General features: G+C 35.6%; 1 protein-coding gene across 2 annotated transcripts; it reads left to right on the plus strand.

The window, feature by feature from the left end:
* The first annotated feature begins 2,061 nt into the window (after positions 1 to 2,061).
* LOC114516655 (caspase-7-like) lies at positions 2,062 to 7,416 on the plus strand. Of its 2 annotated transcripts, XM_028536187.1 has the most exons (5): positions 2,062 to 2,666; positions 3,702 to 3,875; positions 5,597 to 5,835; positions 6,164 to 6,583; positions 6,798 to 7,416. In XM_028536187.1, exons 3-5 carry the CDS (start codon positions 5,598 to 5,600, stop codon positions 7,196 to 7,198), a joined length of 1,059 nt encoding a protein of 352 aa, XP_028391988.1. In that variant the 5' UTR covers positions 2,062 to 2,666; positions 3,702 to 3,875; position 5,597; the 3' UTR covers positions 7,199 to 7,416. The 2 variants fall into 2 exon arrangements, with proteins under 2 accessions (XP_028391988.1, XP_028391987.1); XM_028536186.1 differs by lacking the exon at positions 2,062 to 2,666 and having other exon boundaries at positions 3,361 to 3,875.
* Positions 7,417 to 14,200: the final 6,784 nt, after the last annotated feature.

The raw sequence follows: 14,200 nt of genomic DNA on the forward strand, positions 1-14,200 counted from the left end.
ACAGGTATTTTTTTTTGTGTGTGTGTGTACTTTGATGTTCGTATCGTTTATTCCACGGTTTCACTTCAGTGACTCACGTGTGACAGTTGATCACGGGATGGAGGAGGTACCGTTAAAATAGCATGGTTCGTTGAGTTATTATCTGCGCCGAAAACAGCAAACTCAAAAGAAACACCGTTTCACCCCTAGCCCGACCGTTTCGCTCGGATACCGTCTCCATCCCTACCGATCGGCAGCGGGCAAAAATATAGTGTAAGAGCTGGTGTGCTATCGTACTGATGTGAGCCTTAGGATCCGTTAGAACGTTAATGCCGTTTTATGTACAGAACAATTCCTCAAAGCATTGCCTCATTAACTGGAATTTACATGCGTATGTACATTACGCTTCAGTGATTTATCATAACGACAGGAAGCGGAACTAACTATTGTGTATAAATACATTCGACCGCCTGAAATCAAACCAGAATTGCTCGCCATCAGGAACAGAAAGCAAGGTTTTTATTGAGATTGATGATAAATACAATACTGGGAGATTCTGTCCTACACAAGTTGATTGACACAGACGACGGTAACAAACACACAGGTGAAAAAAATGTGAATATTTAGATACAATTAGTTTGTATATAATTTTTGCATTCATGTATTGTGTGTACGCCAACCTTTGAACTTTCATTTTCCTATCTTTGCCTAAATGTGTGCAACAAAGGTATATATTTTACAGTTGTGTTCGAAAAATCATATTAAACCATGGTATCTAATATATGCAAAAACGTTTAAGGAACAATCACTTTTAAAAATGAATAAAAACAAAAAATGATTTGAAAGATCGCTCAATCAGCAAAACCTTCAAACCTGATTGTATATTAAGAACACGTCAGGCTTTGAGTTCTGGCTAATTTGGTATTGGTCGCCAAAAAAGACATTCATTACGAGTTTTGCATGAGTCAATCTGAGGAGGGTGTCAGAAGTCTGGAACCTATATCATTTCATATTTTCATATTTCTATGCTGTATTTCTATGCTCAATCGACATAAACATGCATTGGTTAAATTTTATCATATTTTCGCTATTTTTTTAATAAATTGCATGAGTCTGTGAAAACTTTGGTAGTGTATATATACAAAAATGAATAATATAGAAGAATGAATGTCATTTGAAGGAGAAAAACTATGTATCAATTGCAATCGACCATAATTATGTGGACTTCAAACAGCCAGTGGTAGGTAATCCTGGGGAAAATCCCGATTCCAAGTTTTAAAATGAGGTAAACAATCAAAATAATAAGTTGGGATTTAATCGTGGAGGATCTTGTCCGAACGTGCACAAATGTGACCATGAATGACACCAACGTCACACATATTAACTGTAGGTGAATTTTCTACAGATAAAAATCAACGCCTTATCTTAAGACTACAAAGCCAGAATTTAGGAATGTTGAAACTGAATCGGGTGTAACAATATTGTTCAATGTTGATAACAACTCTGAACAATGTGGGCAGCACAACATTGCTCCATCCTGTTTATATCAACTTGCATCAACCTGAGCGTTTTTAGGCGTGTAGAGCGCAATAAACTCATAAAGGCTTACATCTTGAATAAAAACTACACCGTTCATCGTAAATCGCACATCAATACCACATGCCAAATTAGGAATAAACATGCGCCCAATAGAAAAATATATTGTTACACCCCCCTTCAAACCTTGGCGAATACATAACGTCGAGAGAATTATTGTGAAACTTCATGTTACGATAAGCATAGTGTGCTAGGCAGCATTAAGGAATATATCTAAGCAGAGTGCTAATTGATTTAATTGTCAAGAAAGGTCTGTTCATTTCCATTCTGTCTCGTGATATCTTGGTGGTACCCTAATTTCAGGAAAATTACAGGAAAACGCTTACATTAAAAATTTCGTAAATTGCTACAGGGTACTGTGATCGCACAGGATTATCATAAAATTATGCATAGTTATGCTGTTATATTATTTTGAAATAAATTAATAAATAAGCTAATACCAGGAACGAAAACCAGATTGTGGGGAAACGCCACTCTTAGAAATGCAATTCCGCCAGAGTCGAATACGGGGAAATACCGATTCCTATAGTTTATGTTTTTTCAGGGAATTTTAGATTTGAATTGTAACTCAAGACTCTGATTTGTTTGGCAAAAGGTGTCTAAAAGGTAAAAAAGTTAAATGCTATAACTGATAACCTATTTTACGAAGAAGACAGAGAGTTTGGGCATAATGTCGATTCCTGGTAATATGTATATATAACAATTTATATTCATTTCAACGTGAATCCCTCGCACGAAAGAATGGAGGCTACCAAGAGTCAACCTTCTCAAAGGAATGACGAGGCATTAAACTAAATTAATATAAACTGCAATTACACTGAAATTAATAAATGGACTTAAATCATGATGACAAAGTCATCACTTATATAAAGTCTAAAAAACCACATAGTTGATAAAGGTATCAGATGGCGACAAGAAGCGGAACTAACTATTGTGTATAAATTTATTCGACCGTCTCAAATTGAACTAGAATTGCTCGCTATCAGGAACGGAAAGGAGGGCTTTTAGTATAAGATTGATGATAAATACAATAATGGGAGATTCTTTCCTGCACAAGTTGATTGACACAGACGACGGTAACAAACAATCAGGTGAAAATTTTGTGAATGTTTAAATGCAATCTGTTTGTATAATTTTTGTATTTATGTATTTTGTGTACACCAAACTTTTAACTTTTATTCTTATATCTCTGGCTAAATATGCTAAAGGTTTAAGGAACAATCAATTTTAAAAATATATAAAAAGGAAAAAATTTGAAACATCGCTTAGTAAGCAAAACCTTCAAACCTAATTGTATAGTAAAAACACGTCAGGCTTTGAGTTCTGCCTAATTTGCTATTGATCGCCAATAAAGACATTAAGCATTAAGAGTTTGATTGAATCTGAAGAGGGTGTCAGAAGTTTGGGGCCTACATCATTTCATATTTTCATGGTTCTATGCTGTATTATGAATCGACATGCATTGGTTCAATTTTATTATATTTTCGCTAATTTTTTTAATAAATAACTTTGGTAGTATATACATACAAAAATGAATAATATAGAAGAATAAATTTCATTTGAGAGAGAAAAACTATGTATCAATTGCTATCGACTATTCATGGACTTCAAACAGCAAGTTGTAAGGGAAAATCTTGGGAAAACCCCGATTCCAAATTTTAGAGTAACGTAAGCAATCATAATAATAATGATTTAATGGTACAGGATCTTGTCTGAACGTGCACACAAGTGACCATGAATGACACCAACGTCGGGGGAAGATCCAGCTGCTTCGACTCATGCGATTGCATCAGTCAAAATTTTATAAACTCAATAAAATTAAGTAAATTAAATTTAAGTCCGTTAACCCGGGCCTTCATCAGTTTAATATTGATGCTGCTCATCAAAAGACTGACCGAACGTTGGAAAAATAGCCTGTAAATGTCTATTATTTTCATAATTCCCATTTTTATACTATTATTCTCCGTTGCAAAAAAGTCCCCTATTATTCTAAAAGAAATTCCGGAATAATGCGGGTGTCCAATCATAGTCATTATCTATTTGAAGTCCCCATAACCCCCTAGTTAATAAAGGTATCAGATAGCGTCTTTTTATTATTCACCGTAAGTGATTTATCATCACGACAGGAAGCGGAACTAACTATTGTGTATAAATACATTCGACCGTCTGAAATCAAACCAGAGTTGCTCGCCATCAGGAACAGAAAGCAAGGTTTTTATTGAGATTGATGATAGATACAATACTGGGAGATTCTTTCCTACACAAGTTGATTGACACAGACGACGGTAACAAACACACAGGTGAAAAAATTGTGAATATTTAGATACAATTAGTTTGTATATAATTTTTGTATTCATGTATTGTGTGTACGCCAACCTTTGAACTTTCATTTTCCTATCTTTGCCTAAATGTGTGCAACAAAGGTATATATTTTACAGTTGTGTTCGAAAAATCATATTAAGCCATGGTACAGTATCTAATATATGCAAAAACGTTTAAGGAACAATCACTTTTAAAAATAAATAAAAAGAAAAAATAATTTGAAAGATCGCTCAATCAGCAAAACCTTCAAACTTGATTGTATATTAAGAACACATCTGCCTTTGAGTTCTGGCGAATTTGGTATTGGTCGCCAAAAAAGACATCCATTAAGAGTTTTGCATGAGTGCAACAAAGGTATATTCCACACTTCCAAAAATTTTTTAAACCATGGTTTCTATAGCTATATGCCAAAGGTTTAAGGAACAATAACTTTTAAAAATATATAAAAACGAAAAAATTTGAAACATCGCTTAGTAAGCAAAACCTTCAAACCTAATTCAGTAATTGTATATTAATAAAAACACGCTATGCTTTGAGTTCTGCCTGATTTGCTGTTGATCGCCAATAAAGACATTAAGCATTAAAAGTTTTGATTGGATTTGAAGAGGGTGTCAGAAGTCTGGGACCTATCATCATTCATATTTTCATGATTGCATTGGTTCAATTTTATTATATATTCGCTAATTTTTTTAATAAATAACTTTGGTAGTATATATACATACAAAAATGAATAATATAGAAGAATACATTTCATTTGAGAGAGAAAAACTATGCATCAATTGCTATCGACTATTTATGGACTTCAAACAGCTAGTTGTAAGGGAAAATCCTGGGGAAAACCCCGGTTCCAAATTTTAGAGTAACGTAAGCAATCATAATAATAATGATTTAATTGTACAGGATCTTGTTTGAACGTGCAACGTCGGGGGCAGATCCAGACTGCTTCGACTCATGCGATTGCATCAGTCAAAACTTTACAATCTCAAAAAAATTAATAAATTAGATTTGGGTCCGTTAACCCGGGCCTTCATCAGTGCAATATTGCGAAATTTGCGTAAATTAAGACTAGTCTAAATTAAGACACGATAAAAAGATAGTGATGGTCTAATATACGTGACTATGGTTTGGTTCAATCTTTCCATGATCGAATATACCGGAATATGGTAGATTCAACATTGGTGTATCAATTTGTATCATATTTCATTTAATACATACACATCGGTCATACCATTTGATCATGGTCGCGTATACCATATTCCAGTATATTCGTCCATGGTCGCGTATACCATATTGCAGTATATTCGACCATGGTCGATGTAGTGTTCGTAACGGTCACGTGTGGGAAAGGACATGGAAGTCGAGGGAAGTGAGAGAGAGAAGGGTTTTGAAAAAGCATAGTAAATAAAGCATAGAAAAGAATACTATAGTCGAGTATACCATATTCCAGTATATTTGACCATTTCATCATTTGCCTTACTTTCGTGCAAGGTAAATCAAGAAGCAACTAAAACTAAATAAAAAATTCCTGGTTGATTTTAAAGGCATTTGACTCGTGTTTGTAACTATGGATACTGCACATTCATTTTTTTGCTCAGAATAACCTGCTCAGTAATACTATTATAGGAAGGATAAAGTTTAATGTTAATTTAAGAGAAGAGAGATGACCTGGACCAGTGCATAAGTCCTCTTAATTCTTCAGGATGCCTCCAACATTACGACCACGCAGAGGTCAAAACAAGTCCAAAGAGACTAAACCAAAGGCAGCGAAACAAGAAAGGAATCCTTGCAAAAAGAAAAGGAAGAATGAAGCCAAAGACGTAGTGGACGGTCACCGCAGTTTTAACTCGACTGGAAAGAGATTCAAATTTTCTGATAACGTAGACGGTGGTCCTGTGAATTTTTATCCTATGAAAAGAAGAGGCCGTGTTTCTATTATAAGTATGTATAAAGATTACATTAAAACCTCTTGATAGTGCGATTTTAGCCGCAATTTTATTGGATATTAATGAAAATTTAGAACTAGCAATCAGGGTTTCCAAACTCAAAGCGAAGAAATTTCATCAATTTATAACCACAAGGGAGAGAAGGATCTGTGTTAGTAGGATATATTATGCATTATTTTGAAAAGTTATTTGTTTCTCTTTTCGTCATTGCTATTCCCGTACGACGACAGTCATATTCCCGCTAGCAATACGTTCAGTAAGTGATTCTATGCATAAAATTTGGAACGTGTGAACAGGCTTTAAACACGTCTTTTGCCATTCAGATAATTATGCTGGCGATGAAGATTTCAATTATCGGCGAGGAAGTGGTGCAGACGTTGGAAAACTTACGACTTGTTTTGAAACGCTTGGTTTCTTTGTTGGTGAGCCTCACAATAATCTTTCATGTGATGCTATGAAAAAAAGATTCAGTGAACTGGCAGGCCAAAACTGGGACACATTCGACTGTATCATCATAGTTGTATTATCCCACGGTTCTGGTGGTGTGAGCGATGATAGTTCTGATGATGCGCGCTGCGATAGAATCATGGGCGTTGACGGTCAATATGTGGCTGTTGATGAACTACTGTCACCATTTAGGAGATATAATCGTTCACTGGTCGATAAGCCAAAAATATTCATCTTTCAAACATGCCGAGGGAAGAAAGTTAGTATAGGAGTCAAAGAATCAAAAACCTTCACAGGTAAAATAAAGTAACATTTGTATATTTAATTGTGTTCTGATTGGCGGAAGCCCGAGTTTCGAGAACGGAGATTCGCTCTTTAAAATCAAACTTGGAACTCTACCCCGTTGTTGTTATTAAAAAAATACTTAATGATAATACTTCTGATTGGTCGAAGCTGTTTTCGTCAGCCATTTGAAGACGGAAACCTTCAAGTATTTTTTTAATCTTACAGAGTATGGTCAAATAGCGAGAAGCATTGAAAGCATAGAAGCTTCTCTTTTTTTTTCAACTTCGTGCAAGCCATTTAGTCCGGCGGTAGGACTTCCATACCATCCAAATAAACAAAGCAGCTCTGGTTATCTTCCGCCCCAAGCCGACCACCTGATAGCATTCTCAACTTCCTCTGGTCACGTGGCTTACAGACATCCCGAACATGGTTCGTGGTATATTGATGAATTAACCAAGGCTCTTTCTGAAGAATATGGGAGTGAAGAAAGAGGAAATCGGAATCCTAGACATTTGGTCGATGTCATCACGCGTGTGCAAGGAATGGTTTCGAACAGGATCGAAGAAAAATTCATAGTCCAGATGCCAGAATTCAGAAGTACTCTGCGTGGCCCTATATATCTTTGAAATTGTAATGAAAATCCTACGTATTTTATAGGATTGCATGGGTATCTAATAATAATATTGATGTATAGATGTGCATGGCTAATTGTTGTTGCTATTATTATTTTACTATTATTAGTTTTTAATCAACAATGATGAGTGGTCTTTGAGCGCATCCAAAAAGACAAAGCTGTGTTAAGTAGGGGCGTGGTGACCGAGGGGTTATAAGGCATGTTTCCACAAGGCATTTTTCTGACATTAGCTCTGCATGTAAGCGCGCAGACAACGAAAAATTTGGCCCCACACGCAAAATTCCGCCTAGTGGAAAACATGCCTAATGGGATGAGACATCCCAAAACAATTCAGAGGAGATCTTTTTCTATGTTGCGTAATATATGCTCAAAACCTCAGTTAAATCTTCATGCAACAGCACTAAAATTTTTAGCATTTAAAATGTTTTGCGAACCTGAAAAGCATCCACAAAGTATGTTTACTGTATAATCTCAAAATATTGTGAAAATGAAAATATTTTTCGGGATACGCCGAGAAGAAAATGACACTTGAATCGAAGCTTCTTTTGTATTCATTTCAGTTATAATGGCGTTGACATTATAACATTGTTGATAGCCGCCGCATTATATTTTGTAATAACTCACAAATTCTCACCTTATTACCTTGTTGTTCTTTTCCGGTTTGTCCAGGGCTTGAACCATTCACTGTATACTTGACAGATCACCGTCTTCACCACTACACCACCAGTTCTTGTGGTGAAAGCCTACACTTTTTTATTTTGCTTAATCCTTTTTTGGAAGGATCTTTGACGAGACTTAATACCTTTTGGTAGGATCTCAAATGAAATAACAATTAAAACTGGGGAGTTCACTGTAGTGTTCATGATTTATTCTCTTAAATCTCACACACTGTAATCTTCGCACACTGTAACCTTCACACACTGTAATCTTCACACACTGTAATCTTCACACACTGTAATCTTCACACACTGTAATCTTCGCACACTGTAACCTTCACACACTGTAATTTTCACACACTGTAATCTTCGCACACTGTAACCTTCACACACTGTAACCTTCACACACTGTAATTTTCACACACTGTAATCTTCACACACTGTAATCTTCGCACACTGTACTTCGCACACTGTAATCTTCACACACTGTAACCTTCACACACTGTAATCTTCACACACTGTAATCTTCACACACTGTAATCTTCACACACTGTAATCTTCACACACTGTAATCTTCACACACTGTAATCTTACTCGTAGCTTGTAACATCTCACATGCAGATATGAAGTGCTTTAAAGCACTGTCTTTACATAAGTTGCTTATATGCGGGCCAAGTGAAGCTAATGGCTACGGTGCGTATGTTTTGTATTTTTAATGAAGTGAAGTCACAGTAAATTAAGAATTAAGAACAGCCGAATACTCATCTTAGACTGGAAAGTTTATAGCCGTAAAAACCCGTCTGAATGTGAATTAGGATATGGAAAATCTATACGTGTGATGCATGGTTCGGGTAATGTGTAATCATTACGATAATAATAATTTTGTTTATTTTCTGTTGCCTTGTTCCGTCCTTATTAACCGTGCTGGGGCCGGTTGTATCAAGCGAGATTAATGTTGAAATGAGTCTAATGAGTCAATGAGTTATGAGTTATGAGTCAAAAAATTTTGCTGCATTTTCCTAACCACAGTTTTGTTACTGCGGATAAAGATTTCACCTGATTTGCATAAAATTTACCTTCGAATTTCTCGGCTACATTTTACATTATGGCCAACATAACTCTTAAAGAAGGTTAGATATATCTATTCGTTTGATAAGCACTATACAACATTCGCGTCCATGTTGTATCAGAGATAAAAACACTCGCCTTCGGCTTGGGTTTGTATCTACTGATCAAAATAAAAATGTGATGCATGGGATAAGCAGGTCTTCACTAACGTTCAATTTATTAACTGCATGATATACAAGTTTGGACAGGTTTTAAACACAGCTATCGCGTCAGGATTCAAGATCAAAGTTGTAAATATTCATATAAACCAATTCAAATGATCACAAAAAGTTCATGGAAACTGTCAAAAAATATCGGAATCAGTCGCAAATGTTCAAAAGCGACTTACTGCGGTGACTGCGTTGTCCTACCTTGCATGTACATATGAACCCTTGAAGTACTATTGTATTAATACTGGATGATTATTGAAGAATACTTCTAACCAGACAAATGCAAATAAAGTTCATACAGACAATGAAAAGTTCACAAATCTGTAATATAATATAAATCTTAAGGGTGGTTTGCAACACCGTACCAGTAACGTACTAACCAACTGAACTGAATATGAAAATAACAACGCAAACTCGTAAACCATAAGTTCGAAAAATCCAAAAGCCACTCCCGTTGTCTTTTGTTCAGTATTTTATTCCATTTAACGAAAATAAAAAAAAAATTTAGCTGACTCATAACTCATTGACTCACAGCTCATAGACTCATTTGACTCACCGAACAGGCGTTCTCGAAATGTGTAACTAAATGTGAATGTATAAACACACGTACAAACGTCAAATTTTATATTCGGCATTTTACGAAACAAAAAAAGATTGTGGCGTCAGCACTCGTTTCCATTTGTCAGGGGCCGTTGTATCAAGCAAGTTTGCCGTTTTATTCAACACACGAACTAAATGTTTTTGATCTTAATACAAAGATACTGTTTACAACTACACATTCAGTGCATAATATTCAAGTTGACTCATTCAAGAGATGTAAGAGTGTTATTTAATTTTGACTTATCTACCATTTAAGGTGGCTCCTTACACTCTATGGTTGTATCACGGTAATTTTGTAGCGCGCGAAATAGTACACGCAACACGCGTGGCTGATGTTGCACGCGAGGCGGGTTTTTTAAAATTGCGCGAACAACTTCCGATAAACATTTGATAAACACGCGCGGGCCTTCGCGGGATGTCGACTGGTCGCGCGAGGAAATTGAAATCCTGATTTTTGTGACGTCATAAACATAAAAATAAATGTATTTTTCTCGTTTTTCCTTCGGTAAATTCTTTTCAAACTTTACACAGTTTTCTGTAATCTTGAAATGCGTAAAATGTGCAAGTTTTAAGAAAATCGTACTTGAGGATTGAAAAAAAAGTGCTCGTACGATTTTTTTTAAATGCTAACATTAGAAAGAATTATGGATAAGATTACTGTGTGGAAAAAATTAGAAAGTTTTACCGAAGAAAATTTCAAAAAATTATCTCAGAATCTGCAAATTGGCCCTTTTTAAAATCGTTATGTTACCACGGCAACGAGGATATTTTACGAAATTTTAGATATTTCGTAATTTGCGATATCATAGCAGTTATGTGGCCAAGTTTCGTGATCATACTTTGTAAGATGGTAAAATAATGGTCTTTTGAACACAATTGCGCATTACACAATCAAAACTGTAGGGAGCCACCTTAAGCTAAACGGGCTTGATATGTACAACCGAGCCCTGAATGATAATCGCATACAACTAATCGACGTCGAGGCCTTAACGGCACCTTATCGCCATGAATAGGTTGGACAAACTATTAGGTTCTGTCCGTGGTGTTAGATCTAACCAAATTTCTCTATACCAACACGCATTGGTCGTTACAGCACTCGTTTAATGGGTGTATAACAACAGTATTTTGATGCAATTTATGTCAATTCGTATTTTTCGAAAGGCAAGTTTACTCTTACCTCGCGGATTCACGTCCCTTTGACCTTTCCATATCCAGAAGTTGTTTTTTCAACATTTCATTTTCTTCTCTTAACTATAATTAGTAAGATATAAAAATAATTATCGCAAATTCTGGCCAAAAAATTGGTGGAACGACGTCGGATTAGTACGCGACAATAAACCCTGTAATCACCTAAGCGGATTTTTAAAAAAGGCGGCTTTTGTCAGTGACAGATGAAAAGGTGAGAAATTTTAACGAAAATGTTGACCTAAAGGCTTAAAACAAGGAAAAAACTGATGTCTAAAATTATTTCGAGATTAAAACCTGGTTGCAGAACGATGCTTATGACTTTGCTTATGTCGTATTCTCCCAACATTCCCCCATCGTGCATTATTACACCATAAAGGCACGCGACTCGTTTTTTAATTCTTTTATAATATAAGAAGAAATTATAGGGCAACAACAAAATATGTTTATTTGATCAATAATGAAATTCTCCTTACATGTTATTTAGGATGTTGCTTAGCAACAAAAACTTCAAAAGCCAGAAGCGTGCATTATGGCCTCACAATGCACGCGCGGTAGCCAATCAAATTGCTCGTTATATCATACTTATATTATAATTTGCATTAAATCGTGGCAAAATTACAGGCATTTAGGGGTAAATTTAGGCAAATCAACCGAAACCGATACCCCAATATATAGTCTGCGTTGCAGGCTAGTCGCTCCTCGTTTCTTTACATCGTGAAAAATGTTCAAGACTCTACGGCACATGCACAGTTGCGACGTATAAGAAAAAATCGGGTGTTCCAGGGGGAAATCTGCGCAAATCTCTTGGAAAAAACCCAAACCGCGGAAAAGCAATGATTCAAAATTTACAGTAACGGTCAAAACTCCTCAATATTTTCGTGAACTTAGCAAAAAGGATGTAGAGCATTAATAAATAAAGCAAGTTAAACTGATTTAAAAACTTTAAATTACTGATCATATACAAAAAGGTACTACATGCATAAATCAAACTACCGCCCGTAAAGTTTACACTATGACTAACTGACTGACTGTTATATCGATGATCCTTTTTGTAACTTGATGGTTCCTTTGTGTAACCAAAATGGTTACACAAAGGAACACATTGTCCTTTATGTAACTTGGTGTCCTTTATGTAACTTAGGCTGATCCTTTTTGTAACTTGCCATGTTCCTTTTTGTAACATTGGTTCCTTTACGTAGCCTGATACATTCCTTTTTGTAACTTTTGTTCCTTTAAGTAACCTAAGGTGTTCCTTTTTGTAACTTTTTCCTTTAGGTAACTTAATACATTCCTTTTGTAACCCTGGCCGAATTGTTGCATTATAGCTTAAAGGACTAAAAACTAGGTGAGATTTTGAGTGATGGAAATTAAAAGTTGTAGGTATTATCATGAATTATTATCATGTATTAATCAGTATGGCAATTCAGTTCAATTAGAATTATTACCTCAAAGAAAATGCGATGTAATAGTGCAGAATGATGACTGAAGAATTTTTTATCTTGTAAGTTTATTATTTCAGTGCAATTTTTGTTCTATAAAATTTGTTAATATGAAACGTTTTATAAGATGGCATCCCGCGCTCAGGGCAATAAAGTCTATTTAACAATTAGATAACGAGTCCGAGTTGTCTACGAGCGAATAGTCAACGAAGGCGAGTTGTCTAATTGTTTTAGCATGCACCCTGTAGTGGCCTGTACCTAGATATATTAATTTCGAGAAAATAATCGATACACCGCAATTACACCGAAAAATAATTTATTTAATGCAATTTTATACGGTCGCGCGAGCGAATTTTCCCCAAACGTTCACCATTACGAATAGACAATAGTTGAGTAGCCCATCAGAATGTAGGATTTGTAATAGACAATAGTCGGCCGGGTGTATACTAAAAACAGCCTTAACACTTTTTTGAATCATTTTGGGCGAAATGAAAGGAAGATGAGACTTTTTGTTTGATAACAAAAATTATAATAAGGGTTTTGCATATATTTATATTAAGCTATGGAGGAAAATGATCACCCTGTTCTATACACACGCGAATACGAACTAGGGATCCAAGGATAGTGCAAAGTTTTCATGCCCTGTAATACCTAAGCAACCAGACGTTTGTCCTAACATAGACATTTTGACTTATGCCAGTAAAAATATAACGAACTAGGTTAAACATTAACCAAAAGGAAATTACTCAAAGTACTCAAATTACGTTAGCTGCGGATACAGTCACTATTAAATTATAGCTAATTTTAGTTGCCCATGTAAACCGGCCAAACCGGGCGCGATTTTCTCAGTGTAGTCTCTTTTCTTCGTCAAACAACTGTGACTACATTCACTACATTTATATGATGGCTACAATTTATCCGTCACTTCATAAGAATAGCCAAAATAGTTGCGTTGGAAATAATGTAAACAAGACGCCTGATCTGGCGTTAACTCCGGCGCACGTGCCAGTCTTTAATATAGAGCTTCTGAACATAAACAATACAGTTCATATTCGCATTTAGATGCCTTGCGAGTTGCGAACCTATAAATGTTCGATTGCGAAATTTAGAAGCACATCGTACTTTAAAAAGTGTAGAAGTTCAATTGTTCAAAAATGTAAATAAACCGCATGATACATTCGCTTTGTCTTACACTTTGCTTTTGGAATAGGCGCTTATACAGTTATATTAAATCTTCAATCCTGTGCAAACTACGACGTGTCAACGCGCCCATACACGACTACATCATCTTATTAAACGGCGAAATAGCAGCGATATTATTAAAATAGGAACAGAATCTACATGTATTAAATATATTCTTACCCCAATTCAATCTAAACTTAATCGAACAGCATGAAAACAACGGTTTATTTGTTCCTCTTGGAGGAATTGCCGTATCATGCGAGCGAAATCGAATCGCGCATCGGAAAATTAGCCAAAGCTGTACACCACAACTCTTAGAAGATAAGACTGGGACGTAGATAAATACGGTTACATACACATTTCAAATACTAGAATGGTTCGCGCCATTTCAGACTTGCGACGACGAAAAATAATAAAAAAAAAAAAAACAAAAACAAAACAAAACCGAGGCGAATTTTCAACTCCGTCGCTGACGCCGGAGTAATAAACCGCGGTGCATATTATGTCTATATTATATACTTCGACGCGTAAATCGATACAAAACAATATACTTATAATCAATACTGTATACCGCCAAAATGATTTGATTACTGCACAAAATGTCCGTTTTGTATAGTATCATTTATGTACTGTATGCAGAATATCAGGTATC

Source organism: Dendronephthya gigantea, unplaced genomic scaffold, assembly GCF_004324835.1.
Source record: "Dendronephthya gigantea isolate DGI-Jeju-01 unplaced genomic scaffold, DenGig_1.0 000006F, whole genome shotgun sequence".
In the NCBI taxonomy this organism is placed as follows: Eukaryota; Metazoa; Cnidaria; class Anthozoa; order Malacalcyonacea; family Nephtheidae; genus Dendronephthya; species Dendronephthya gigantea.